General features: G+C 34.7%; 1 protein-coding gene across 1 annotated transcript in view; it reads left to right on the top strand.

The window, feature by feature from the left end:
- Positions 1-24,813, top strand: part of Efcab3 (EF-hand calcium binding domain 3) — a 494,429-nt gene that overhangs the window by 283,999 nt on the left and 185,617 nt on the right. The window contains exons 67-69 of the mRNA XM_005402243.2: positions 19,992-20,096; positions 21,698-21,751; positions 22,071-22,175. Coding sequence (XP_005402300.2) covers positions 19,992-20,096; positions 21,698-21,751; positions 22,071-22,175 — 264 coding nt within the window. The remainder of the gene's footprint in view (positions 1-19,991; positions 20,097-21,697; positions 21,752-22,070; positions 22,176-24,813) is intronic.

The following is a 24,813-nucleotide window of genomic DNA, read 5'->3' as shown; positions in this document are numbered from 1 at the left end:
TGTACAGCAGAGTAATCTTGGATAACAAAAATGTACTATGTATTTCAAAAAAGCTAGTAGAAAGGATTTTGACATTTTCATCACAGAGAAATGATAAATACTCAAAGAGATAGATATGCTTATCCTTCTTTGAACATTATACAATGCATATTTATTGAAATACTATGTGGTACCCCATAAATATGTACAATTTTTATGTGTCAGTCTTTTAGAAAGAAAAGAAAATGTTTGGTCACAGATACTTTTGGAATTGGCAATTTTCCATTTCAGTTTATTTTTTCTATGTCCCCTAATTCAGGTCAGAGTTCATTTGTATAAAGAAAAGATAATTACTTCAGCTATCAGTCCTATCCCAGAATATTGTTTGAAAACTACACTTTTGGATCTTTATTCACTTTATATTTGACAGAAAGTCTTCTGAAATGGCATTATGTAGTACTTTCTCAAGGATTTTGTTTGCTTTGTTTGTTTGCTTGTTTGTTTGTTTTTTGAGAAAGGGTCTCACTATGTAGTCCAGGCTGAACTGAACTTATGATGTCACCCAGGCTGGCCTAAAACTTGTGCTCTTCCTGCCTCCATCTCTGAGTGCTGGGAAACACCACCATTCCTAGCTTCAAGGGTAATTTTTAAGCTAGGCATAAGTTATTTAAATCTTCTCTTTCAATTTTTTTACTGTGTTGCTTCTAATTTCTCCATCTTAGAGCTATTAACTAAGTAAAATTGTTGGTACATAGATATGGTACTCCAGGGCATTACCTAATGAAAACCTAAATTCTACAATAAGCTTTTTCCTAAAGCCCTAAAATTTAAGAAAATCTTTACTTATAATTAGCTCTACACCAGAGTTCAAATTCAACTTTTATATTACTCATTCCTAACCTAACAACTTTAAAAGGATATTATGCAATTTGTTTAATATTTTTCTAAAAGAAATCATGAGAATGCCCCCTTGTTTAAGAAATCAGGGAAGATACAGAAAGAGTAAAGATATTGTTGAGTATGGTTTACAAAGAAAAGAAAGAGTAATTAAAGGAAAATAGGCTTCAGAAGCTCAGAGAGGCTATTTTGGTGACAGCATTTTTTGAAGCAGGCCTACATACAAATTAAAGAATCTGACCATTTGGGGAGCCTATCCTAATTTTTAGAGATCCTTTTCATGTATTGAGTTTTTAAATTTTTGCATAGGAAAAACGTCTCGAGATACACACTTTTTTCTAAGTAAAATATTTTGCATTTACAAAGGTACCTACAAGAGTTGACACAGATAAATTGAATGAACTCCTCATGAACAAGAAAGTCATCATAGTCAAGAGTAGATGCTTGTTAATGACCACTGGGTTCTCAAAAACGCAAAGCAAAGTGAAGGTTATAAAGGACTATACTATCAACAATGTAAAAATCATTGATCCTCAAATACAGAGTTTTATTTTTTATCTTTTTTTTTTGGTATATGTTTGCAATTTACAATATGTTTGGACAAATTGAAAGCATATACCAATTAAAAATTAAGACCTTGATCAATTTTTACCCCCTGCTCTTGTTGTCTTAGTTTCTTTTCTCATTGCTGGGACAAAACACAGTAGAAGTTCCAATCCATAGTCACTGGTGCAAGGCAGAGCAGCCTGACAGAGGGGCATGGAAGAGAAGAATCTAGCCTGGTGTGCCAGGCTAGAGGCAACAAGCAGTGAACCTCCCTTTCCCTTTTATTCCATTCAGGTTACAAGCCCATTGGGTGGTGCCACCCACACCCAGGTTGGGCCTTCCCATTACCCACACCCAGAGCTCTGCTCAGCCAATAAGTGGACCAATTTATTTATCACACAACCTTAATTCATATTCACACTCCCTAGATCCGTCCACCTCTGAATAGTACCACCTAAGAGCTCTAGGCTGGGTGGCAGGGGGTGTCTAGATACAACCATAACAAGCTACTTTCCTCTTTCCCTTATCCCCCTGCTTTACTTTCCCATTTCTAAAAAGTCTTCCTCCTGTTTTACACTATCTCTTCTTTATTTTGCTCTTTATTTATATTTGAAGTTTCTCATATAGAAGAAACTATTCTATTTAACCTTGTATGTCTGACTTATTTCACTTAACATTATGGTCTCAAGGTCCATCTATTTTCTTATAAATGACCTTAGTTCATTCTTCTTTATGGCTGAGTAAAATTCTCCAAATTTTCTTTATCCATTTATCTGTTAATTGGTACCTAAGCCGTTTGTCTAGTTTAGCTCTTGTGAATTGTGCTGCTATAAACTTGGGTATGCATATATCACATGCGTAGTATGATGCATATGATATGCATTGTAGGATGTCTTTGACTCTTTTATGGAAACTCCCATAAGAGATATAGCAGTGCCAGTTGAAATTTCTATATTCAGTTTTTGGAGCAACCTCCATATTGATTTCCATACTGGTTGTACTATTTTACATTCCACAAACAATGTAAAAGGGTTCATGTCCTTCCACAAATACAGAATTTTAGAAGTGATTGGCAGGGCGGAGGACTTAGCTCAGTGGTACAACATGTGCTCAGTGGCACATGCTGTTAATCCTAACACTGCAGGAAGCTGAGGCAGAAATATTGCAAGTTCAAATGCAGCCTGGACAACTTAGCAATACCCTGTCTCAAAGAAGAAAAAAAGAAAGAAAAAAGGGGTTGGGACTGGAAATATAAGCCAGTGTGAAGGCCCTGGATTTTATTCCCAGTACTGACCAAAAAAAAAAAAAAAAAAAAAGACAATTCAGAAGGAATATAAATGAGATAATGCTATATTAAGAAATAAAAGCATGAGAAGAATAGACATATTTATTGCAGAAATATTTGTCAAATAGTATACTACAAATAAAAAAGGCTGATTACAAATACCTAATACTGACAAATCCTAAGTAACAAAAGTAATTTACCAGCAAGATCTTGAAAAAACAGTCAGGGCTCAAACTGTTGTTACAAATGAGATATGGAAAAAATGTGAAAGACAAATAAAAACTAGACACAAAACTAGACGAAAGACAAATAAAAACTAGACACAAAACTAGAGCACATCATTTGGTCCAGCAGTGCCCTGGAATGGTGCCAGATGGGACTCTTCAAATTGACTGCATCCTCCTTGATTCTTAAAAGTTGATACAGTTATTTATAATCAGAGATGTAAGAACAAAACTAATCAGGCACAGTTTCTACTCTGCAGAGAGTATTGCTGATGTATAAAGGACTTGGGCAGGGAGGAGTGGTGTGCAGTTAAGGTTACATATGAAGTATAAGTATAGTGTTATCTGTAAAAATTTGGTCCCAGTTTTACTGATTGGTTGGTGTTCACAAAAGGTTTTGTTTGACTGGGCTTTGTTTTGTTTTGCTTTGCTTTTCCTACTGTGGATTGAATCCAGTGCCTTATCATTAAGGTCGACCCACAACCTTTTGTGAGACAAAGTCTCACTAAATTGCTAAATTGCCCAGACTGGCTCAAAACTTTAATCCTCTTGGTTTGATCTCTGAGAATTCTGGGATTAGAAGCCTGTACTGCCACGTCCAGTTTAGTGTTGACAAGTTTAATCAAAGTCAGATTCTTCCCATGTGGTTCACATTCAGAAACAACTGGCTGTCACTGGTTAGCTTGAAGAAGTGTGTTTATGGATCATGGAAATGAGTTGGAACCTTGGGAAACCCAGGGACCTTAGGTGCACTGCACAGGAGGAGTAAGTCTCAGTGCTCCACCTCCTACCACCATCACGGGACTGACTCTGAGCCTCAGGAAACTCAGGAGCTTCAAAAATTACAAGATAAAGGAGCAGAATGCAATCACAGACCTCCACCCCAACCAGAACAAGTCCAAAAGACTTTGACATAGGAGAACTTGGAAGGCACACACTGAAATTTCTGAAATGATAGCAGCTGAAGTAAAAAAAAAAAAAAAACTACAATAGGTGATAGAGGAAATCAGATCACAAATAATCTCTCAGGTTAAAAAAAAAAAAAAAGAAATGACAGCCATGATGAAACAATTACTCAGCATGTCAAAAGAAGACATAGATTAAAAAATAGAGGAACACAGAAAAATGGTGGAAACCTTGAATAAACAATATAAGAAAGAATTAGAATGCATGAAACAGATTCAAAGAGCTATCCAAGAAATTCAAACTTCAAAATTCCATTCAAAGCTGGCAAAATCACTTGAACAAAACTGAAGATAGACTTTCAGAAGTTAAAGACAGCATGGCAACTAACAATCACAAAAGGAAGATCTCTAAAAAAAAAAAAAAACACAAGGAACCAGGAAATAAAAATTCAATAGATGCAAGATGAGGCAAAGTAAAGCAATGTAAACAAAAATCAAATTGCACAGGAAATACTTCAAAGATTCAACAACTGGGATCTCATTTTATTGAAGTTTTTGCACATGAAAAGAAATCACCAGCAAAGTAAAAAGAAAACCCACAAATTTGGAATAAATGTAGCCAACTGTCCCTCAGACAAAGGTCTTCTCTCTCAGGCATATAATGAATTTTAAAAACTCAGGCCCCCAAAATTCAAAGACCCAATACAAAAGTGGGCATCTGAGATGAATACACACTTCTCAGATAAAGAAATAAAAATGGCAAATAAATACATGAAATATGTTCAACATCATTAGTCATTCAAAAAATGCAAATTAAAACAACACTGAGATTCCATCTCACCCCAGAAAGAAAGGCTGTCATCAAGAAAGCAACTAATAAAAAATGCTGCCCAGGTTGTGGGGACAAAGGAACCCTTTTCCACTGTTGGTGGGACTGTAGACTGGCGAAACCACTGTGGAAATCAGTCTGGAGATTCTTCAGTAAACTAGAATTAGAGCTCTCATTCAACCTAGCTATTTCCCTTTTGGGTATTTTTCCAGAAGAACTAAAAACATCATACCACAGCGATATATGTGCACCCATGTTTACAGCAGTGCAATTCATAATAGCTAAATCATGGAAGCAACCCAAATGCCCATCAACTGAGGAATGGATAAAAACGATGCAGTATTTTTATATAATAGACTATTACTCAGCTATAAAGGAAGATAAATTCTAGGCTTTTATAGGTAAATGGTCGCAACTAGAGACCATACTCATAAGAGAAATAAATCAGACCCACATGTGTAAATACCACATTGTCTCACTAGTGTAAGAACTTGAAAGAGTAAATGAAATCTAAAAGGCACAATAGATATTGTGAAAGAGAATGAAACTGCTCAAAAGGAAAGAACAACTGGGCTGAGGGAAAGAGAAAAGAAGGAAAGAGAAAAATATGTATATATGTATACACAAGATAGCTAAGATAATTGTACTGCTAATTTCTATTGCTTTATGGAAAGGAACAGTTACTATCTATTGGTTGATCAATCCTACATGCCTATATTTGTTTAATTGAGTAACCAACTTGAAGATGACAATATGTAATGCAATCGTGATTGTTTATTTCCTATCACCTTGTCTGAAATTCTGTACTGCTTTCATTGTTTTGGCATTGATTTGCTTATGTCTGTTTGTATGTTTTCATTCTAAAAAAAAGAATGCAGCAAATCATTAACAAGATTATACATCATGACCAATTGGGATCCATCCCAGGAATGCAGGGATGGTTCTATATATGCAAATCAATAAATGTAATACACCATATCAACAGAACCAAAGACAAGAACCAAATGATCATCTCAATAGATGCAGAAAAAGCTTTTGATAAAGTCCAACACTCATTCATGATTTAAAAAAACCTACAGAAAATCAGAATAGAAGGACTTTATCTGAATCTGATAAAAGCCATCTATGACAAACAACATCATACTAAATGGACAAAAACTGAAAGCTTTAACTTAAAAATCAGGAACAAGACAAGGATGTCCACTGTCACCACTCCTATTCAGCATAATTCTGAAAGCATTAGCCAGAGCAATTAGACAAGACGGAGAAATAAAAGGAATAAAGATAGGAAAGGAAGAAGTGAAATTATCATTATTCGCAGGTGACATGATACTCTACATGGAAGACCCCAAAAGTTCCACCAAAAGACTCCTAGATTTAATAACCAAACTCAGTAGCATAGATGGATACAAAGTCAACACAAAAATCAATAGTATTCCTATACATAAACAGCACACTAAGAGAGAAATTATGGAAACCTTACCTTTCACCACAGCATCTAAGAAATTAAAATATTTAGGAGTCAATCTAACAAAACAAGTAAAAAGATCTATACAGTGAAAACTACAGTACTCTGAAAAAAAGAGATTGGAGAGGATTTCAGAAAATGGAAAAATATTCCTTGCTCATGGAGGGGAAGAACCAACATTGTGAAAATGGCCATACTCCCAAAACTGTTATATAGCTTCAATGCAATCCTGATCAAATTCCCATTAGTATACCTCACAGATCTAGAGAAAACATTCCTAAAATTCATCTGGAACCAGAAGAGACCTAGAATAGCAAGAGCAATCCCTGACTTGAAATTATACTATAAAGCTATCATGATAAAATCAGCATGGTATTGGCAAAGAGACCCAAAGATCAATAGAATAGACTAGTAGATGCAGCCACAACCACTAACACACTCAACCACCTTATCTTTGACAAAGGGGCCAAACATGTTTACTGGAGGAAAGATAGTCTTCTTAATAAATGGCGCTGGAAAAACTGGTTCTCCACATGCCCAATATTAAAATTAGATCCATGTCTATCACCATGCACTAAACTCAAATCAGAATGGATCAAAGATCTAAATATTGAAATGCAAACACTAAATCTACTGTAAGAGAAAGTAGATAGAAATCTTGAAGACATAGGGGTAGGCAGACAGTTCATTAAAAAACCAAACTGCATGGGAAGTATTTCAAAGAATCAACAACTGGGATCCCATCTTACTGAAAAGCCAGAGTGAAAAAAAAAAAAATCCTGGTACAGGCACAAAAACAGACATGAAACAGATATTTGCACAGGAAAAGAAATCACCAACAGAGTAAAAAGAAAACTGACAAATTGGGAATAAATTTTAGTCCCTCAGACAAAGGACATCTATCTAGAACATGTAAAGAATTTAAAAAACCAGGCACCCAAACTTCAAAGACCCAATCCAAACATGGGCACCTGAGATGAATACACACTTCTCAGATGAAGAAATACTAATGGTGAATAAATATATGAAAAAATGTTCAACATTAATCATTTGAGAAATGCAAATTAAAACAATACTGAGATTCTATCTCATCCCAGAAAGAATGATTATCATCAAGAAATCAACCAACAACAAATGCTGGAGGGGCTATGGGGAAAAAGGAATGGTTTTCCACTGTTGGTGGGAACATAGATTAGTGCAACCACTGTGGAAATCAAAAAACTAGGGTTACAGGTCCCATTAAACCCAGCTATTCTCCCTCTGGATATTTTTCCAGAAGAGCTGAAAATGTCATACCACAGCGATGTATGTGCACCCATGTTTATAGCACTGCAATTTGTCATAACTAAATCATGGAAACAACCCAAATGCCCATCAGCTGAGGAATGGATGAAAAAGATGTGGTATTCTTATACAATGGAGTATTATCAACTGTAAAGAAAGGTAAACTCGAGGCTTTTATAGGTAAATGGATGCAACTCGAGACCATACTCATAAGTGAAATAAATCAGACCCTCATGTGTAAACATCATACTGTCTTCTTAGTGTGAGAACCTGAAAGAATAATTAAAATTTGAAAGGTACGACATATATTGTGAAAGGGAAAAAAACTGCTCAAAAGGAAAGAACAACTGGGATGAGAGAAAGAAAAAAAAAAGAAAGAAGGGAAATATATAGATAGATAGATAGATACACAAAATAGCTAAGATAATTGAACTAATAATTTCTATTGGTTTTTTGAAAGGAATAGTTAAGGTTTAATTGTTTGATCAATCTTGCATGCCTATGTCTGGTAATCTGAGCAACTACTTTGAAGATAACAGTATAGGACTGGGGATTTAGCTCAGCGGCACAGCACTGCCTGGCAAGCACTTTTCCGGTTTCCTGTACCGAAAAAAAAAAAAAAAAAATAACAGTATGTAATACAATAACCATTGTTAATTTCCTCTCATCTTTTTTTGAATTTCCATATCATTTTTATTGTTTTTGTGTTATTTCGTTTTTGTTCTTTTCTCTTTAAAATTTAAAAAAAGTGTGTTTACTGAGGTATATTGTCATTGATATCTCAAGTTTAAAGTCAGTTCTGGTGTTTTCTTATGACCATGACTATGGAAAAAACAATCTTTTTACAAACAGGGCTACTTTTTTTTTTTTTTTTTTTTTTTACAACAGTCACCTGAATTCTCATAGTGGAAAAGGGATAAGAAATGAATCCACTGCTGTTCCTGATATGTGCACAGCTGGATCCAAGGGCACAGGGGAGGCATGGTCACTGCAAAAACTATACCAAGTTCACTTGCCATGTCTTGTCCACAGATGAGAGCACCATTGCCTTCTGTCCTGTTCAGGCTGTCGTATGACCTTTTTGTAATGATGATGGTGGAGCTCTCCAGAGCTTCCAATAATTTGTTTTCCACTGAATTAAAAAGTTTTAATTAAACCAAAATTATTTTCCTTCCCCAAATTACAAAATATAAAAGCTATAATAATCAAAGATTATTTACATTAAAAATAGTCCAAAACAAAAATTGTTACAGAAACTCAAGACCTCTTTTTTTATTGAGAAGTCAAAATCACATATGTTTATGGGGTACATGATGCTTTGATATAGGTACATATGCATTGCCTCACATACCGTTTTTTGTTTGGAGAACATTTAAATTCTATCCTCAAATTCCCTAACAGTTCATTGCCACTGACCGAATTAACCATAATGTACAGTAAATCTTTCAAACTTATTTTGCTGTCTAATGAAAATCTGTGTTCTTTGACCAACATGGTCCAGCCTTAGCTGATTGCAACCGCCTTTTATTCTCTACTTCTGTGAAGTCCCTTACTTTACACTCCACACTTAAGTGAAATCATGCACAGACAAGGCAATTTATAAAGAATAGAGGGTTCTCTGGCTCCTGGTTTTGGAGCGTAGGGAGTCTCAGAACCTAGTGCTGGCATCTGTTGTGTGCTTTCTTGCTGCATCCTCACCTGGGTGAGGGCATCACATAGTCACATAGAGCAAAAGCACCAGTTTGAGTCTTTCTGCTTTTTATAAAGCCACTAATGCCACCTCATGGTGCCATTCACATTACCTCATCTAATCTTTTTTTCCAATTTTTATTAGTACGTATTTGTAACGCAGAGTAATGTTGTTTGTGGGGAAAAGTACATTCACACACCTTGGCCATTTAAATTCCTGGTCCTCTTTGCCTTCTCCAACAGTCTACCTGTTAGTTTCCTATCATCTCTTTGTTACTCTACACATTTATTTATATTTCAGTTTTCTTATATAAAAGAAAACTTGCAATATTTAACTTGCAGAGTCTGACTTAATAATTTAGCATGGTAGTCTCAAGCATACACCATTTTTCTGCAAAAACCATGATTTCATCCACTTTCAGGTTGAATCACATGCCGTTAACCACATTTTATTTATCCATTCTTCTGCTGATGACCATCTAAGCTATTTCTAGAGTTTAACTACCGTGAGTTGTGCCCCTGTGAACATGGCTATGCATGTTTCACTGTAGTGTGGTATATTTTATTCTTTCAGTAATGTACCCAGAAAAGATATAGCTGGGTCAAATAGAATTTCTGTTTTTAGTTTTCTGAGGAATCTCCATACTGATTTCCTCAGTAGCTGGACTAATTTACATTCCTATCAACAATGCAAGTGTTCTTTTTGCCGCACATCCTTGCTAGTATTTGTTATTTTTTTGTATTCTTAATGACAGCCCTTCTGACTGTAGTAAAATTGAGTCTCAAAGTTCTTTTGATTTCATTTCCCTAATGGCTAAAGGTGAACATTGTTTCATGTACCGACTGGCCATTTGTACTTCTTCTTTTGAAAACTGACTATTCTTCATTTGCCCATTTTTTGGTTGAGTCACTTGGGTGATTTTTTTTAGTTCTTTATATATTCTGCATATTAGTTCTCCATCAGAAGGCTAGCTAGCAAACATTTGCTCTCATTCTGTAGGTCGTTACTTCCCTTTGTTGACTGTTTCCTTTGCTGTGCAGAAGGTTCTTAATTTAGCACAGTCCCGTTTGTAGAGTCTTGGTGTTATTTCTTGTGCTGTTAGAGACCTGTTCAGGCACTCTCTACTCTTAAAGCCTGTGACTTTAAGCATTTCCCTGTGTTATTTTCCAGCAGTCCAAAGTTTCTATTTTTAAACCTAGCTCTTTGATCCATTTTGATTTGGTTTTAGTATAGGGTTAGAGATAAAGATCTGTTTCAATCTTTTGCTCATGGATACCCAGATTTCCTAGAAACGTTTGTAAAAGAGGCTGTCATTTCTCCAGTGTCTGCTTTTGACCGTTTTGCCAAAAACAAAAAACAAAAAATGTAGCTATAGGAAGATGGGGCTGTTTCTGTGTTTTCTATTCTGTTCTGTTGGTCTACATGTCTGTTTTTGTACCTGTACCATGCTTTTTTATTTTTTGTTTTTGTTTTTGTTTTTTACTCTGTCTTTATAATATAAATATGACATTGTGATGCCTCCAACTTTTCTCTTTTTGCTCAAGATGCTTTGGCTCTTCTGGGTCTTTTCTGGTTCCATAGGAGTTTTAGGAAGGTTTTGTCTGGTGCTGTGAAGAATGTTGTTGGTATTTTAATAAATACCGCCTTAAATCTCTTGATCACTTTTGGTGCTATTGCCATTTTTATGATATTAGTTCTTCCAATCCAAGAGCAAGGGATGACTTTCCATTTTCTAGTTTCTTCATTTTCTTTCTTCAAAGTTCTGCAATTTCATTGTAGAGATGTTTCATCTCCTTGATTAGGTTTTATAGCAATGCTATGGATTTTCATTTGTTGATTTTGCATTCTGCTCATCTAATCTTAATTACCTCCTGAAGGTGTTATTTATAACTATCATTAACATATAAATTTAAGGATTAAATTTTCCAAACATGGACTCTTAGGGGACACATTCAAATTATAGTAGAATGAATTCCAGATTGTTTTTCCAATTTTTGTGCAAAATGTCATTAGAATTCTTATAGGGATTGCAATGAATCCCTATAATTGAGTAGCATAAACATTTTAACAATATTAATTCTCCCGGTTCCATGAACACAGGTATCTTTTCATTTATTGTGTCTTCTTCAATTTCTTTAACCAGTGTTTCACAGTTTTCTGCATACAGACATTTTATCTTCTAGGTTCAATTTGCTCATAAAAGTTTTTTACTTGGTTTTATTCATTTTTTTGTGTGTTTGTTTGCTTTTTGTTTTGGCAGCTATGGCAAATGCGATTGTTTTCTTGATTTTTTTAGGAAGTTCATTGTTAGTGCACAGAAAAACGATTGATTTTTATACACCGACTTTATCTCTTGCAATTTCACTGAATTGATTTTTAGTTATAAAAGCTATTCATGAAGTCTATAGTGTTTTCTTTATATAAGATCATAACATCTTCAGAAACAATTCAACTTCTTCTCCAGTATGGATAGTTTTTTTCTTTCTCTTGTCTAATTTCTCTGGCTGGGTAATTTCAGTACTTTGTTAAATAGAAGTAACAAGAGTAGACATTCTTATCTTGGTCTTGATCTTATAGAAATAGTTTAAACTTTTCACTATTAAATATTTTTTTAGCTGTGTTTGTTAATTTGGCCCATAATTGTGTTGAAGTACATTTGTTTTTTTTCTTCTATGAAAAAATACAAGAGGGTGCACCTGAAAAATGTAATGTTGAGTGAAATAAACCAGACACAAAACTGAAATACCATAAGGTATCTCTCTTTTGATTGAGGTAAAGTACAAACAAAGAAAATGAAAACGATGGATAGAAAGAAGCAAAGGGACTGCTCTCTTACAGCAGAGAAATGGTCCAAGTGAACAAGGGTGAAGAGTGAGCAGGAGGGGCAGGAGAAATGAGAGAAATAAAAGTGTGCCATGTACAGGATGTAAGCACTATATGCCATGAAAAGGGGGTGGGGACCTGGAGAAGGACGGGGGAAGGGGAGAGAAGGAGACTTTAAGCAAAAGAAACAAGCTGTAGTATGTACATGTAACCACTCCCCAAGATGACTGTAAACTGCATGAATTGCAAACCTGTATTAATAGAATTAAAAATTCATGGGAAAAAGAAAAAATATAAAAGTTTCATAACAAAATGATAAAAGGATAATGATAGTCAATACACTCTGTATCATTATCTTCAAAGTAATTACTGAGACAAAAAGACTCTTACAAATAAGAAAAAATAATAACACAAAACTTTCTTTTCAATAAATAAGACAAACTAGTAGTATAAATGAAACAAATTAATATATATTGTATATTAAAATATTTTTGATAAGGTGAAATAGATAATCCATGGAATTATTTTAATTTCTCCCTACTTTGTTTGTCTTCTATTTTGTTCTTTATCTGCATATATTATATACATATATATTCAATCTCTCATATAAGAGAAACTATGAAATGTTTGACCTTATGTGTATGGCTTATTTAACTTAATATTATATTCTTAAATTTCATCCATTTACCTATGAATGTCTCAAGTTGAACTTTTTTATTGCAGAGTATTACTTCATTGTGTATAATTATCACATTTTCCTAATCTGTTGATGAGCATAATAACCTTATTTCCAAAATCTGTTGATAAATTGTACTGCTACAAGCATGGTACTACAATTTATCCCTGTAATACGATGATTTTAACTCTTTGGGGAAGATACCTAGAAGGTTACTTGGGTCAAATGGACTTTCTGTTTTTAGTTTTTTGAGGAATCTCCACACCGATTTCCATAATGGCTGTACTAGTTTACATTTCCAGCAGCAACATAGAAGGTTTCTTTTTCTCCACATCATCATCAGCATTTGTTTCAATTTGGTTTTTTGATCATAGCCGTTTTTATCTGGAGTAAGATGGTGTCTCAAAGTAGTTTTAACTTGCACTGCAGTGATGCTGAACTTTTTAAAAGATTTTTGGTCATTTGTACTTTCAGAAGTGTCTATTCATTTCAGTTGCCTTTTCTTGATTGACTCATTTGGGGAGGGTCTAATTTTTTTGAGTTCTTATACATTGTTGATGTTAGCCCTGTGTGTGAGGGAGATTTAGCAAAATTATTTTCCCATTTTGTGGGTTGTCTCTTCACTCTGTATGCTGTGCTTTGCTGTGCAGAAGCTTCTTAATTTGATGTTACCTCATTTCTTGATTCTTGATATTATTCCTTGTGTCACTGGGGTTCAGAAAGTCCATGCCTAAACTTATGTCTCTGAGAGTTAAACCTATTTTTTTAATTTAAAAAGTCTTGGTGGTACTTTTTATACTATTTTTATTGGTACATTTTAGTTACTCAGAGTACAAGGTGTCAGCATTTAATTGTCCAAACAATACCAGCAAAAACCTATCTTTTCAATTAACTGAGAGAAGTTAGTAGTAAAACTCTTTTAACTATCTTTTGTGTATATATATATTCATTTTGGTTTTTCCTTTCCTTCTTTTTTCTACTCCCCTAGACCAGTTTCTCTTTCCTGAAGTTTCTTACCATTTTACAATATCTATTGTACATTTTGGGTCACATTTACTCTTCCAGCTTCTCACACTAAGGAGACAATATGATATTTACACATTTGTATCTGGTTTATTTCACTTATGAGTATGGTCTCAAGTTGCATCCATTTACCTGTAAAAGTCTCCACTTTATCCTCCTTTATGGCTGAGTAATACTCCATTATATAAAAAGACTGTATCATTTTTATTCATTCCTTGGTTGATGTGCATTTGGGTTGTTTCCAAGATCTACCTATTACATATTGTGCTGCTATACACATGGGTGCACATATATCTCTGTGGTACAATGTTTTTAATTCTTCTAGGAAGATACCTGGAAGGGGAATAGCTGGGTGGAATGGGACCTCCAATCCTAGTTTTCTGAAGAATCTTCAAACTGATTTCCACAGTGGTTGTACCAATCTACACTCCCACCAACAGTGGAGAAGGATTCTTTCCCCCCCACCTCCACAGCCCCTCCAGCATTTATTATTGATTGATTTCTTGATGATAGCCATTCTTTCTGGGGTGAGATAGAATCTCAGTGTTGTTTTAATTTGCATCTCTCGAATGACCAATGATGCTGAACACTTTTTCATATATTTATTTGCTGTTTGTATTTCTTCATCTGAAAAGCATATATTCATCTCTGATGCCCGTTTTTGTATTGGGTCTTTCAGTTTGGGTTGTCTGATTTAGTTCTTTAAGATTTTTCTGGATGGTATTGAGAATGTTATTTTTCCCAAATTTTTCTTAGTGTGTTCATTTTAGTGTTTGGGAATGCTACTGATTTTTGTGTGTTGATTTTGTATCCTGCTACATTACTGAATTTGGTGATTAAGTCTAAGGGTGCTGTGTTTTTGTGGATTTTTTGTGGGTTTTCTATGTAGAGGATTGTGTTACCTGCAAATAATAATAATTTGACTTCTTTCTTTCCATATATATACCTTTTATTTTTTCTTGCCTAACTTCTCTTGCTAGTATTTCAAATACATTGAAAAGGAATGGTGTTAGTAGACATCTTTGTCTTGTTTCTGTCTCTATGGGAAAAGCTTCCATTTTATCCCACATACTCTGATGGGAATAAGATTGTCATAAATGGCTCTTTTCAAATTGAGAAAAGGTCCTTCTGTCGCTATTTTTTGGGGTTTTTATTATGAAAGGATGTTGGATTTTATCAAGGAATTTTCTATATTTATTGAGATGATCATGTGATTTTTGTCCTGCTATTTCTGTGATGTATTACATTTACTGATTTGCGTATGTTGAACCATCCTTGCATCCCTGGGATGAAGCCTGGTTGACCATGATGTATGATACCTTTGATGATTTGTTGCATTTGTTTGCCAGGATCTTGTTGAGGATTTTTCCATTTGTATTCATTAAAAAGATTGGTGTATAGTTCATTTTTTGGTAAAATTCTTATCTTATTTTGGAATTAGAGTAATGACAGCTTACAGGAATGACTTTGAGGATACACTTTCTCTTTCAATTTCATTAAAGAACTTGAGGTATATCGGTTTAGAACTTTCCTGAAGTTTTTGTAGAATTCAGCAGTAAATACATCTTAACATGGGCTTTTCTTAGTAAATTATTTATTACTGCTTCAATTTTAATTTGCCTGTTATTGGATTACTTCCAATAGTTTTTAAATCTTCTTGGTTCAATTTTGATAATCCATATTTATCTAGGAATCCACCTATTCTGAATTCTCCAATTTATTAACTTATAGGTTTGCAAAGTAGTTTTTAATGATGTTTTTTATTTCAGTAGTGTCTGTAATGACTTTTTTCATTTCTAATTGCATTGATTTTGGATTCTCTCTGTCTCTCTGTCTCTCTGTCTCTGTCTCTCTCTCTCTCTCTCTCTCTCTCTCTCTCTGTTAGGCTGGTTAAAAGTTTGTCTTTTTTTCATTCTTTCAAAATACCAACTCTAATTTATTAATTCTTAGTATTGTTTTTGGTCTCAATTTCACTGATTTGTGCTCTGATCTTTATAGTTTCCTTCCTTTTACTAGCTGTGGGTTTGGAATGTTTTTGTTTTTCTAAAATCTTCAGGTGCATCATTAGGTTATTTATTTTGGCTTATCTGTTTTTCTGATGTGAGCATTCACAGCTATATACTTCCTCAGAGGACAGCTTTCATCATGTCCCATTAGTTCTGATATGTTGTTGTAGCACTGTCATTTAGTTTTAGAAACTGTCAATATGCATGGTATAATTTCATTTCTAACATTTATTTAAATTGATTTACTAGCGCGTATGTGGTCTGTTTTGGAGAAAGTCCCATGTGTTGCTGAAAAGAATGTGTATTCTGTTCTTGTTTGGTGATACTCTGCATATATTTGCTATGTACATTTGTTTGAAGGTTTTATTCAATTCTGATATTTCTTTGTTGACATTTTGTCTAGCTGATCTCTCTATCTGAGATAATGGGATACAGATCCCCCACTATAATTGTGCTCATGTTTATCTGAGCTGATATGTCCAGCAGCATGTGTGTTATAAGGTTGGATTGCTGTTGTTCAGTGCATGTTAATAATTATTCTCTTCTTGTTGCATTGTTCCTTAACCAGTATGTATTGATCTTCTTTGTGACTTCTGATTAGTTTTGGCTTGAAATCTACTTTGTCTGAATATAGGATAGTTACTTCTGCTTTGGGGGCATCCTGTTGCATGGTATCTTGTTTTCCATCATTTGATTTTTAGTCTGAGTTTCTTTTGGGGATTAGGTGGTTTTCTTGTATACAACATAACATTAGATTTTGTTTCTTGATTCATTCTTCCAGTCTATGAGTTTTCATTGGAGAATTGAGACCATTCACTCCCAAACGTGCCCTGTGATCCTTTCGGTCTTACTGGCCCCACCCCAGCACGGTGGTGTGGAATGGGCAGCCTCCTTTTTGAAAGGTCCAGCTGCACTGCAGAGCACGAGGTCCCGGCCCAGCGCTGGGTGCGCGGCACTCACCAGTTAGTCCGTCTCCTCCCTTCCCTCTCCCTTTTTCTGTTGTCCCTTTTATCTCTGTTTTCTCTTTAATCTTCCCATCTTCTCTGTACAGTAATATTCAAAATCATTTGAACCCACAGACCTTAGATTTCCTCAGGGAAATTTTAGCCTTGCTCTCTTCTAGAGGTTCCTCGTCCACATTTTAGAGTTTCACTTCTCCCATGGTTAATGCTCCATCTTTCATCATGCCAACATGCCCGAGGCTGCCTGCACACACTCTGATCTACTTCTTGCATCGCTGTGGCATGGACTGCGGGCCTCTGTTCCCCCCTGGACCTGTGTCAGTGTATAGGAAGAACCACCTGTAAGATTCTGTTCTTAGACCTCCAGGATTTGGGCGATGATGTATTGTGGACAGGTTCTTTTCTGATCATGATTGTTTGGGATTCTATATGGCTCATTTATGCATTAAATTCTTTTACCTTATTTGAAAAATTTTCTCCTGTTATTTCAGTATACAGCCTTTTTGTACCATTTCTTCTATCTTTTGATTTTTCACTATTTCCAATTAATCTTAGATTAGTCTTCTTTATGTCATCTAGGAGCTAATTTGATCCATTTTGACATGCTGTCTTGTTGTTTTCAAGGTATCACTCATTAATTTGTCATGACAACACCCTTATCTTTTAGTTCTGGTACTCTGTCCTCACAGTGATCACTTTTCCTGCCCATACTTTTCACAAAAATTTTATTCTCCTGAATTTCTATTTGGAGCCCTTTTATGGGCTCTAACCCTTTTCTATGCAGCTCCTGCATGTTTTACATAAATTTGTTTACCTCTTCTATCTTTCAGTTAGTGTTTTCTGTAGACTACTGAAAGTTCTGTGTATTTGGCCCAATATCTTTATTACTTATATCTTCTATGAGTTTGATAAATGCCTTACTGATCTGTTTTGTTATCTCCCCTGATATCATTTCACATAATTAAGGTGTTGAGCTTTTGGTTCTCTCCCATTCAGTGCCTCATGGTTCAGCTTTGGGGTAGTGAGTTTTGGGAGGCATTTCGTTGGCTTACCTTCTCATGCTTTTAGTGTTGATTTACTTGCTTATTTGTTTCTTTTGAAGGTTGTGGGTTGATTATAGTGGGAAACATTTTTTGAATCTGTAAACCTCTTTAGTTAATGTCTACTTTTCAGTCGTGTCTTCTAGCTGTGGCTTTGCCAGTGTCCCAGGATCCAAACACCTCAGTTTGCTTGAGAAGGAATGTTGTAGTGTATTTGGGCCAGTTCTCATTTTTCCACAAATGGGGCACCATATTGTTATGATCCCATGGCTATGCAAATATTGTCATCTCAGGAAAACCAATTAATAGCAACATGCATGTTACCCTGACTATAATAATAAAATCAGCATCAATTACAGAATCAACTACAAAGTGAACAATAACAAAACCTAAGGGCCAATAAAGTACCACCCGTGTGCATAGATGACAGATCTATAATTATAGTATGAGCACGAAAACAAGCCAAATATTAACCTACTATTAACCTACAGTAAATATCTATTAAATAACTTTACCTCTACTAACAGTATCACAGTATTCAACAGCAATAGTGTAGCATTAACTACCTATCGACCTATTTAAATTCATAAAGTTTAGTAGTTACTACTAAAGGTGGAGGGAGGTGGGGAACTAGAAAATGAAAAGAGCAAAATTAGAACAACTAATCCATGGAATATTAGGAGTAGAATAAGTAAGACAGGGGGTCTCATTGAAGAGTAAAAAGAAGTTAATAGTGATCGAGAACAGTCACTGCAAGAAATAAACAAGAAAAAATATAAACAGCAGAAACAAGAGATAAAAAAAAAGAAGGAAGAGGAAAAGGCTGGAAGAGAAAAAGAGAGAAAAGAAACTCAAAGAGGAGGAAAAATACCCCAAACCTCCAAAAAAAAATGATGAAGGAAAGATAAACAGAATACAAAATAGAAAAATCAAAAAAGCCCGAGTGCATGAAAAAATTCCCATGTTGTTAAACAAGTGCTTTCTTTCCAACATCCACAATCCTGGGATCTAGCCAGTTGTGATCCAGCCAGTCATGATTTTCTTCTTATAGATTTAGGGCCTTTGGGTTTTTGAGGTTCCCGCCTTGACCTAGAGGCCCCTCTCTCTGTTTGATTTCCCTCAGACCCTGGTTACCATCCAAACCAAGGTATGTCCTTTCTCCCATTGGTAAATGCGGAACATGATCAGCCCTCCAGTCTCTGCTGGATGTAGGCTGCAGGGCAGAAATTTGAGTGGGCTGTTGGATTTCATATTCTCAGTCAAGGGATCTGGTTACTCCCTTCTCACCCAGGGTTTTGTCCTAGGGCAGGATCAGGTCAGTTGCTTATTCTTTGCTTCTGCTCTGCAGGCCATGCTGCCCTGGGGGAGTGATGCTGTTCAACTAGCACAGATCTGCTTGTTCATGTTAAGGTGCATGCCTCTCCTCTGGCACCTGGCTTATAGTTTTCTTGTCATGTCTTTATCTGGCTTTGATATCAGGGTAATAGTGGCCAAGTCCAAATTTGAAATATTATTTACAACAAGAATTTACTATGTTCATCTTTCTATATACTGTATTACTTAGTAGTTAATTAATATAAGGCATGTAACCTAAATATTTTTCTAAATGAAATATATGTGTTTCATATTGTACAGATATGAATATGATAATTTCAAAACTACCAGGAGAAACACTTAAATTTTTATTTTTGTAAGAAAAATACTTAGCAGCCAGGTGTAGTGATGCATGCCTGTAATCCCAGCACTCAGGAGGCTGAGACAGGAAGATCACTGAGTTTGAAGCAGCCTGGGCTACATAAGAGAGTTCAAGGCCAGCCTGCACTACACAGCAAGAATTTGTTGAAACAAAGAAAGAAAGAAAGAAAGAGAGAGAGAGAGAGAGAGAGAGAGAGAGAGAGAGAGAGAGAGAGAGAGAAACAAAGAAACAAAGAAACAAAGAAACAAAGAAAAGAGAGAAGAGGGGATGGGAATTTAGCTCAGTGGCGCAGTGCCTGCCCAGCAAGTGCAAGGTTGTGAGTTCAATTCCTGGTACTGGAAAAAAAAAAAAAGAAAGAAGAAAGAAAAGAAAGAAAGGAAATAAAGAAGGAAGAAAGAAAAGGAACTTAACCTGGGCTGGGGGATGTAAATAGTGCTTGCCTAGCAGGCAAGAGGCCCTAGTTTCAATCTCCAGCACTGCAAAGGGAAGAAGAAGGAAAAGAGAAAAAGAAACTAAGTTGTTATTTGTTTTACTTTTACCTGTTTGCATTATTATTTAAGTGATTATAAATTCGAACTTTTTGTTTGTTGTACAATTAGTGTATGAAATCACTACTTTGTGCCCTTGTCATTCTTGTCACCATTTGTCTTTTTTCTAGGAGAGCAGATAGATGTCAGTGACCTAGACAAGGCTCTGAAAGACATGAAACTTGAGTTCACAGAAAGACAATATTCACAGCTAGTGAAAATTCTACCACTGGATGGCAAGTATTTTAAATGTATACATATTCTTCAAAAGGCTTTAGAGTACTTGATTGTGAGCTTCTCTTCTAAAATGGTACTAATTATTACCAGTCATTTATATCATGTTTTAAAACTTTTAGAATTACCAGAATTTTGCCAAAGAAAATCCAGGTCATTTATTTCTTGTTATAGTAAGCAATAACTGTTTCACTCATTTCTGCTAGTAGCGTATTGATGTGCTTGCTTGCATTAGCATGCCTGAGAATACAGAAAGGATAAAAGAAAGAAATACTAAAGAATATAAGGCAAAGGTTAAAATAAATCCAATAGGATATGTGTTTCAAAAATATAAGCCAATACCAGAGAAACAATACGATATCTACACATGTGGATCCCATTTATTACACTTAAGAATATGTTCTCAAGGTGCATCCATTTACCTAGAAATGTCTCGTTTATTTTTCTTTATGGCTGATTAGTACTCCATTGTATTAAAAGAAAAAAACCCACATCTTCTTTATCCATTCCTCAGTTGATGGGCATTTGGGTTGTCTCCAAGACTTAACTATTACAAACTATGCTGCTATAAACATGGGTATGCATACATTGCCATGCTATGATGCTTTTTAATTCTTTTGGGAAGATACCCAGAAGGGGAATGGCTGTATCAAATGGGATATCTAATCCTGGTTTTTTGAGGAATCTCCATACTGATTTACACAGTGGTTGCACCAGTCTACACTTCTACCAACAATGAAGAAGCATTCCTTTTCCTCACAACTCCTCTAGCATTTGTTATTGGTTGATTTCTTGATAATAGCCATTCTAGTCTATGGCCATACCACCCTGAACACGCCCGATCTCGTCTGATAATAGCCATTCTTTCTGGGGTGAGATGGAATATCAGCCCTGTCATAATTTTCATCTCTCACATGACCAGTGATGTTGAATATGTAAATAAGGAGCAAAGTGTATGAAAGGTATCGTGAAATAATTGTTCAAAAGAAAGAGGAACAAGAGGAGGCAAGGAGGAGAAAAAAGAGAGTCCATACTCTGAAATAAAAGGACATACATGTTTAAGTATCCCATTGTTTCTCTAATAGGAGAAATTGAAAGGGTAAATAAGGACCAAAATGTAAAACAGATACTGGGAAATAGGAAGAAGATGTTCAAATGGGAAGAGGAACAAGGGATGCAGGAGGGGGAAAGGAAGGAAGGAAAAGGAAAAAAGAATAGTAGGAAGAAAATGCAAACAAAGCTTTTATAAATAAGCACAGGAAGAGGAGTTGAAGGGAGGAGAGGGGTTGGGAAAAAAAATCAATAAATGTCGTGTATAGATTCGAACTTACTCTAGTATATATCTAAAATGTACCAATAAAATTAATAAGAAATTGTGAGCCAATAATCATTGTCTGTTGTGCAAGAGTGAACAGACTTGTCTCATTAAAGAATTTCTCCAAGCTAACTTTATTACTAAAAAGAAATTAGATAAGCTTCAGAGAAAATCATAAATAAATCTATCTTTTTGAAACTAGAGGACTGGGAGAATTTTAGAAGGCTGATGGTCTAAGCACATCTTTATTATTGTTCTCTAACCCCAATTATGTCTGTTTTTTAACAGCTCAAGGAAAGGTGTTTAAAAAAAGGTTGCTGGATGGTATAAAAACTGTTAAAGGTGAGTGCAAATTAGGATGAGAAACCAGATAAATATGTGGTTCTTTTTATTTTTATGATATTATTTTTATTAAATTGAAAATCTCATATGTAGTTTCCCAATATTAATGGATGTTAGGTATATAATGCCATAGTTCCCTGAAAATTACCCAGCTCCTTTTACAATTTTAAGTACAGTCAGAAAAAGAGATTGTACCCCTAGTTTTAACACTGATTTTCCCTTTACCCAGGAAGACCTGGTGTTCATGATTAAAGTGGTAACAAATGTTAACATTAATTAATAATTTTATTGCCTTTTAAAAGTGATTTTTTATTCTAAGGAGGAAAAGTTGATGTGAATAACCTGAATACTTTTCTGGAAAATATGGAGATTCAGCTTTCAGATGAAGAATTTGAAGATTTTTCACAAAACCTACCAGTTGATGGTGAGCATTATAGATAAATGTATTCCCCTGAGGACAGCTCTATTCAACAGCATCCATAGACTAAGGATAGTGCCTGTACGAGATCAGTAGAACATTTCTACCCACCACTCCAATAAAAGGCGACAGGTCCAGATAGTTTTAAAAGTAAATTCTTTCAAATCTTCAAATCTGTTTGTTTCAATGCTATCTAACTTGGTCCAGAGAACTCCAACTTAGGACAAAACAAAACAAAAACCAAAGCAAAACCCATTAACTTTTCTTCCCTTCTGATACATAACAAGGTGGAAAAACAATAATAAAAGAATAAAAATTCAACAAAGAAAATTCAACACCAACCAAATAATAAAAACAGACCACCATAATGCTATAAATGCTTTTTAAAAGATAAGCAATGAAATAAAAAATTAGAGAGTAGAAGCAGCAGTACAACCAAGACAAATTGTTCATCCCTCAGAAACTAAATTGATAAGCTTTGAAATACAGAGAATTCTAGCTAAAATGCCCAGATCTGGGGCAAAGCAGTTTGAATAGGTAATTTTTCCTCTGTCTATTCACCTACTAGGAAGAGAAATGACTGCTGGAGAAAAACTGATAAAAGAAAAGAAATTAATAATAGATACCATTGATTAATGGAAATAAAAGCTTGAATGTTATAGGCAGAATTGGGGGGTCATATGTGAAGACCCAGAGTATCATCTCTTGAACAGATCTGGGGTTTACTTAAATGTTCTTACCAGCATTTATTCCACTTAATTGGAGGTATAAAAATAAACTCTATTGAACCATTAAATCCAACCTTAGGATAACAGGCTTAAGGTATTATATCAAAGATCACACACCTTACTACTTCCTTAGATTACAGTGAAAATGAGTAGAATAATTTTTTTCAAGCACTTCTCGCCAAGAAAAGCAAACTGGTTTCAGATATCATAGAAAGGACAATTAAAAATTACACTAACTCTTAGGAGTAAAATGAAGACAAGGACAGCACTGTTAAAGCATAGCAAGATGGAAAGAAAGGACATGACAACAATTCTAGCACTAACACATCCAAGAAAAACAGAAAAAGGAAACAGAGAAGGAAGAAATATAAGATGGAAGGAAGATAACATGCAAAAGACAAACACACCCTTCTAATAGAAAACCCAAGGAACAACCAAAATATTTTTTTCATAATTATTTCACATTACAGAACAACTTCAATAGATTCAATAAAATTAGAGTTCAAAAATAAGATGGTAACATAACATGAGATTAAAAAGAAAATTGCATATTTGGCAAAATTAATACTAAAATTATATTCATTAAATAAATTAGAAACATCAAAGTAAAAAAAATATGGCTGAAATCATATTTCTGAAAGTGAGAATAATAAATCACCATAAGTGCAAAAGAAAAGACAGGGTAATCAAAAAAGCTATCCTTCAGAAATGATAGAGATAGTCCTCCTCAGACAAGTGATAACTGATCACTACATCAGCTTTACAATAAATCCTTTCATGATAAAAAAAAAACTCAACAATTTAGTGTGAAAGTAGACCTTCTAGTGAACCAGAACCTAGTAACCTCCTGGAGAACCAGAAAAAAGTTGGAAGCATTCTCTTTAAGAACTAAAACAAGGGGGCTGGGGATTTAGCTCAGTGGCACAGCACCTGCCTGGCAAGCGCACGGTTGTGAGTTCAATTCCCGGTACTGGAAAAAAAACAAAAACAAAAGCAAACAAAAAAAAAGAACTAAAACTAGACAAAAATGCTAACGTTTATAAATTTTATTCAACACTGTGTGGAAATTTTAGCCAGAGCAATTTAGCAAGAGAAAAAAATTAAAGACATGCAAATTTAAAGAAGACTACAAACTATTACTGTTTGCAGAGAAGATAATTTCATATGTAGAAAAGCCTAAAGACTCCACCAAGAAAGAGTTTGAACTAATAAATTCAGTAAAATTGGCAGGTTAAAAGATTAATACAGAAATCAGTAACATTTTCATATACAGTATCAAGCCATCTAAAAAATAAATCAAGAACACAATCCCTTTCAGAGTAGTTTCAAGAAAATAAAATACCTGGTCATAAATGTAACAAAGGAAGTAAAAAACTCAACAATGAAAGTTATAAAACACTGATGAAAGAAACTGAAGATGACCTAACAAAATGGAAAGTCATTGCACTTTAACAGATTGAAAGAATTAATAATGTTAAAATGTCCCTACTACTTAAAGCAATTTACAAATATAATGCAATCCCTTTCAAATACCAATGGCATTTGGTACCACAAGACTCCAAACAGCCAAAGCAACCTTCAGACAAAAAAACTAAAACCAGCAAAACATATGACTTGAAAGCATATGACAAAACTATAGTAACTAAAACAATATGGTACTGGCAAAAAAAGCATAGAAAATGGAAATAAATAAAAAACCACAAATAAATCCACACATTTACAGCCAACTGATTTTTCACAAAGACATGAAAAAATAAATGTTGGAGAAAAGGAAGTCCTTTTGATAAATGGTGCTCTGAAAAATTTAATATCCATATGCAAAAAATGAAACCACATACCCATATATCACTATATACAAAATCAAAGACTATATAAAAATCAAAGACTTAAATATGAGACAAAGAAATATGAAACTT

The sequence above is a fragment of the Chinchilla lanigera genome, unplaced genomic scaffold (assembly GCF_000276665.1).
Source record: "Chinchilla lanigera isolate Chin_1 unplaced genomic scaffold, ChiLan1.0 scaffold00077, whole genome shotgun sequence".
NCBI lineage: Eukaryota > Metazoa > Chordata > Mammalia > Rodentia > Chinchillidae > Chinchilla > Chinchilla lanigera.
The sequence above is the reverse complement of the archived record's forward strand: the minus strand, read 5'-3'. Positions and strand labels throughout refer to the sequence as shown.